Source organism: Sphaeramia orbicularis, chromosome 6 (assembly GCF_902148855.1).
Source record: "Sphaeramia orbicularis chromosome 6, fSphaOr1.1, whole genome shotgun sequence".
Lineage (NCBI taxonomy): Eukaryota > Metazoa > Chordata > Actinopteri > Kurtiformes > Apogonidae > Sphaeramia > Sphaeramia orbicularis.
The window spans coordinates 12,781,256-12,786,974 of NC_043962.1; the positions used below are offsets into that span (position 1 = coordinate 12,781,256).

The 5,719-nt window shown below is 36.9% G+C and overlaps 1 protein-coding gene across 1 annotated transcript; it reads right to left on the minus strand.

The window, feature by feature from the left end:
- Positions 1–1,291: 1,291 nt before the first annotated feature.
- LOC115421397 (probable fructose-2,6-bisphosphatase TIGAR A) lies at positions 1,292–5,469 on the minus strand. The gene is given in 6 exon segments (XM_030137283.1): positions 1,292–2,150; positions 2,153–2,257; positions 3,819–3,929; positions 4,505–4,582; positions 5,004–5,125; positions 5,230–5,469. Coding segments are annotated over 6 exon segments (768 nt in total). The 5' UTR covers positions 5,300–5,469; the 3' UTR covers positions 1,292–1,868.
- Between the last annotated feature and the right edge of the window lie 250 nt (positions 5,470–5,719).

Consider the following 5,719-nt stretch of genomic DNA (forward strand, 5'->3'; position numbering starts at 1 on the left):
AGTGTATTCAACTGGAAAGAACATGCCTCACATACACCACACCATAAGTCCCTAAACAGTCCCTAAACATAGAACCTCTCGTTAGAGAACTCTCCAAATATTCTTCCTAAGTCCTTCAAAAGATGGAAAAGGATACAAGACCAGTATTTCTTTGAAACTATGCGTCAGCATTGTCGCCAACAGTGAATTAGCTTCAGTTTGCTGAAGAACATCAGTCTAAAGCAACGACCAATATGTCTTATATTGTGACAAACAAAAATCAATTTGTTTGGATTGGATGCAGGATGATGGTGACAACTGATGAACGGGTTCCAAGAAAAGTGTTGTGCCTCCAGTCAAACAAAGTAGTGGAATGGAGTAAAGGATTCCATATATACAGCAGGGGCGTCAAAGTCATTTTAGTTCAGGGGCCACATACAGCCTATTATGATCTCAAGTGGGTCAGACCTGTAAAATAACTTAACCTATAAATAATAACTCCAAATTTTTCTCTATGTTTTACAGTAGGAAAAATTAAAATTACATTGTGAAAATGTAAAAAAAAAAAAAGTGAAAACCTGAAATTTCTTAAGAAAAATAAGAGCAATTTTAGCAGTATTATGCCTCAGTTTACCATCTACACATGTACACTGCACAGGATGTTTGTTCTTTATCCAAATAAAAATACCAGACTTTTTCAAAACTGCTTTTTTTCCCCTCAAACCTTGACTTAATGTACTTTTATACCTATGTGCCAACTTTTTTGGTTGAGATTGTGTGTAGCAGAGTTCATTCGAATGAATGAATGAACGCATAATTCGCAGTAAATAATGTTTTGACAGAAAAGTTTTCAAAACACCAAAATCACAAAGTACACAGATGTCCCACAAACAAGTTTCAGTAGAATCATTCTAGTACCAACCGGTTAAAAAAAATCATTTCAAGTTTTTTAGATGTTTTCCTCATGTATTTCTTATCTTACAAGATTATGTGCCTTTGACCATACTCTAAAATTCGACAATGAGGGAAACCTTTCCATACTTTATTAAAACTTTCACATAGAAGCCCAAACTTTTCAAGGTCTGGAAAACAACGCTTTAAAATTCCAGACTTTTTAAGACTTTCAAGACCTGTGCAAGCACCCTGATTACAACTTACAGATCACAGCTCATCTACAAAGGAACAAAACATGTAATATCAGGCAGAATATTGTTAAAACTGCACTTAGTTCTCTTACAACATTTCAGGTTGTTCATATTTGTTCAGGTTATTCACCTTTTTTGAGAAAGAAAATTTTGTAAATGTTAACATTTCATGTATTTTTACAGTAAAACAAATAGAAAAACTTGGAGTTGTCATTATTTATAGGTTTTTATGACAGTACTTCACTGGTCTGACAAACTTGAGACAAAATGAACTAAAATGATTTTGACAGCCTCAATTATTAGTATCTTCATTGTAATTTTTTCATTTCATAAATTCATTCCATGGGCCGGATTGGACCCTTTGGCTGGTTGGTTTTGGACTCCAGGCCGTACATTTGTTACCCCTGATGTACAGTAACATGTTGAGGGAGATGACGGTCCCCTCCCTGTGAGAGCTTGTCTAGAGTTGCCACTGTTTTCAGAAATCTCAACCGTATCTTCGTGGAACTGTAATTTTGTCGGTGCAAAAATCACAGGGTCCACTCTTTACTGAGAACTGGGGAAAAACATCCTGTGATTTTAATGAACACTATTATGGGTGCACCATGCATTTACTCAGATTAAGAAGAAAAAATAAATATGTGCTGTATAAATAAAATAACCTGTATTTTTCAAGTTTTCTCATCCATACCTTTCAGTTTTCATCTGTATCTAAACCTGTTTATTGTGACGTCCTTGCTACATCTACTTAAACTCTCCCTGTTGAACATGATCCCCTCTGTGCATGAACACACAGTGGATCCCTGACAACTTAAACCTGCCGTCCTCTTTAGTTATAGTCAGAATAAACCGACACAGACCTGTGTTTGGACTCAGAGAGAACATACGTGCTCGGTCTAAACCCTGAGGTAAGGGACAATGTAACTCTTCCACAAAATATTTCACTGCGACAACCATATAGGCTCCATGGGTGACCACGAGGGCATGGACCAGGACACCCCTAACCCCATCATCCGCGTTTCCTCCACAGGAATTGTTTCTCTTGAAGTTTCATCTTCCCCGTTATCATCCCAGTGTTCTTCCCCAATCTGCTGGAGCATTTTCTCCATGAACTCTTTGACCCGCTCCTTCACCTGAACAGAGCAAAAATAACTTAAATGGCACCTTGTTTTTCTTGATCACCTGCATGAAAGTTAATCAGAAACACTAAACCTGATGCAACAACCTGTTAGTGTTTTGTAAAACTAGGGGAGAGGCTTCTATAGCTGGTGCTGATTGGGGCGCCTGCTTCTTACGTCAAATCTATCTTTGTATATGTGCATCATCACCCCTACCACGACGTGCTGGTCACGTACTGGGATGGACTTAAGTTAACGTCCAAGCCAAGAACTAATGGATGAAGCCTGATGGAGTATCTTTTAAATAGAACATCCTTCCTTCCGACGCCCCCACACACACTCCCCCTGTCCTCCCACAGCTCTTACACAAATAACACAAACCTAAGCAGTGACTTTTAATCAGGGCCAGTGACGAACATTGTGCAGTTGTTGGGTCATGTACTTTGATCCCCTGATTCTTAACAAGGGCTCTGACAAATACATAAGAAGTGCAAGCATGTGGATGCAAAGGGGCCCTGACTTTACCACATTATATTTGACAGTCAGGCAGTAAATAAGAGAGTGGATTTTCTGCCCCTAGTGGTGGTATGTATTCATTGCTTTAGGACAATGAATAAGTGGAATTTTGTTGGCTCTGCTGTGTTTAAACCAAGCAATTGTGGAAGGACAAGGAAATAATCCATGGCCGAAGTCATTTTTTTTTAAATGGTTTCGGAAATTTCTGGAATTAAATGTGACAAAGAAAGAGTTTGTAGTGATTTTAGATATTCCTAGTCCTTTTAAATTAAAAATTAATGGTCAGTCAGTGGAATTGTAGAAGTACTTGTGCCAAACTATACAATAAAATCTTAGCCGTCAGAAGTCTAGCCATCTTTCGGTGTGAAATTCTCTTTTACTGGTCTGAATTCTGTATTCTTACAGTCTTATTCCTTTTTTTCATGTGGTTGTGACATTCTTACTAATTCTGATGGTTGTTGGTCTTTCCCTTGCATGATTTATATTTTATGACTGTGGCTGTGAATATAGTTATCCAAGACCAATGTACTTCCACCCAGAATGAAAATGAGCCATAGATTGACATTGTGTTAAAAATTAAGCATAGTTTACTAATAGGAACCTGGTCAACTTTGGATTAGATGCATATATAATCCTGGCCAAAAGTTTTGGAATTGACACAAGTTTTGCTTTCACAAAATTTGCTGCCTAAGATTTAAATTATTCTAATTCCCATGTTTCAGAGGTACACTGAAGAACAATTATAAATATTAGAAAAGTTTTGAAGACTTTTATTGACAAATAGGTCACATTTATTTGATTGCTTTTACCTCTTCTTTTATCTGCTGTGGATCATGACATAACATTTCAACTGTATTCTATCAGCTTCATCTCAAACATTTAGCAGCTGTTTGTTATTTCTTGTATTTATTATATTACATTCTGTCTAAATGAGTATTTCTCATTTTGTGTTATTAGTACTGCACACTGAATTGCCCCTTTGGCAGACAATTAAATTTCTACTTGTCTTGAAAAAATAACAAAATCACAGATGCTTTCTAATCCACCTGTGTTGACTTGCCTGCTCTTGGGTCTCTCCTTCTGGAGGGGTAAAGTTTAGAAACGACTGACCAGCTGCCTTGGCCATCTCTTTCAAGTCCAGCATCCGCTTTCCCTCTGCTATGCCAAAGCTCTGGAAAGCAAGACAATGAGCCTGTTTATATGACCATAAAAATCCGATAACAGAGTAATCATATAATAATAATTATCAGATCTGACGTGTTTACATGCACTTAAGAAATGTAAACACGAAACATGAAAGCCCTGGTTTAGACACTCCAATCCATTATCGCACTTCTTTTGGAATATGTACATACATAGTGATGGTAGAATTAAACTTCCTGTCATTGTCTTTGAGTACATGACTTCCATTTTCTATGATTGTAATTGTGTTTGCACATGCACAGATGTAAAAGAATTAAATAAATCAGATTAACCTGTATACATGCAGGAACACATTGGAGTATAGGGGGGAAATCCAGCTACATTAATATGATTTCCCATAATCAGATTACTACTGTTACTTGATAAAACATCAGATTATACTGTTTACATGATTGCTTGAATAATCTGATAACTCCAGAAATCAGATAATGATCGGAGTAGTGGTGTGCAAACTGGCTGATTGACTAGATTTACACAGATTATGGTAAGAAATATGTATACTTTAAAGAAGAGGCAGTAACATGGCAGAGATGTGTCACTCACCTTCTCTTTCAGTAAAGGATCACTGGCCTTTTGTAAACCTAAACAACTACTGTTGTGTTTCATTATTGTGTCAGCAGTCTGGAAGAAAACAAAACACCGTCAACTGAGATATGAACTACGGTACAAATCATTCCCTCTAGATTCTGATACAGTTTTCTACTATAGATGTACAGGGGTGAAAAAAAAATTTCTGGTATTGTTGCATTCTCCAAACCCACATGAAGTGCACATGCTCTGTTTTGTCAAGGTCGAAACTGGATGTTTCAGCAAGATAATGAAACACATCCAGGGTATGACATGTTGAAACTGTCAAGGATTTAGTTTTGTTATTTTTTCTTGTTAATAAAAACCAAAAAAAAATTTCCTTTTGAAACACAAAAAATATCTTTCTGCAAATTTCATGATAAAATCTGACAATGTGTAAAATTTTAAGGGTATCCAAAAACTTTTTTCTCACGACTGTATAATGAACTTCAATGGGGACGTGGCTGTTCTGTACCTCCTGGGCTCGCAACATATCACTGACAAAGACATGGCTGAATTTAACATCTTTGAGGTAGTGTCCTGCAGCCTTCGCCTGCTGCAGTCCGGTCTCAGACAACGGTGAGTCGATAGCCTGGCCTGAAGTGGAGGAAGAGAGAAACAGAAAAGAGAGCTTTTAGAGAGAAAAGAAGTCAATTTACATTTAAAAATAAACTTAATGTATTTTTAAAATCATTTATTACCTTGTAGCAGGCCAAGTTTGTTGTACTGCGTTTCCCCACTGCAGGACATAAACAGTTTCTTAATATACATGTCAAAAGTGATTAACTGTGGTCAAGTTTTTTTTAATCTGAGCTGCTGTATCCCTGTTACATTGAAATTATAGTGTTGTATGTGGGTGTAGGAAGTATGGCTGCAACACTTTAATTCAAACATGGCATCAAGGTCTTTTTTGAAAGACAGAAAACAGTGCAACTAAACAACACCTGATATTGCACATGTTTAACCCTTTCATGCATAGTGGTCACTACAGTGGACAGCTATTCTACATCTGTTCTCTTGTATATTCATGGGTTTTGTTGTTTTTGTTCCATATCAGCCAACATAGTGGACGCTCATGCACCATCCCATACACTGACATTCACACCATCACTGTAACTTTGCTGTTTTGATAAACCTGATCTGCAGTGACATGTTTGAGTGTAAATCAATGCTAGTAAAAATTGGGAATAT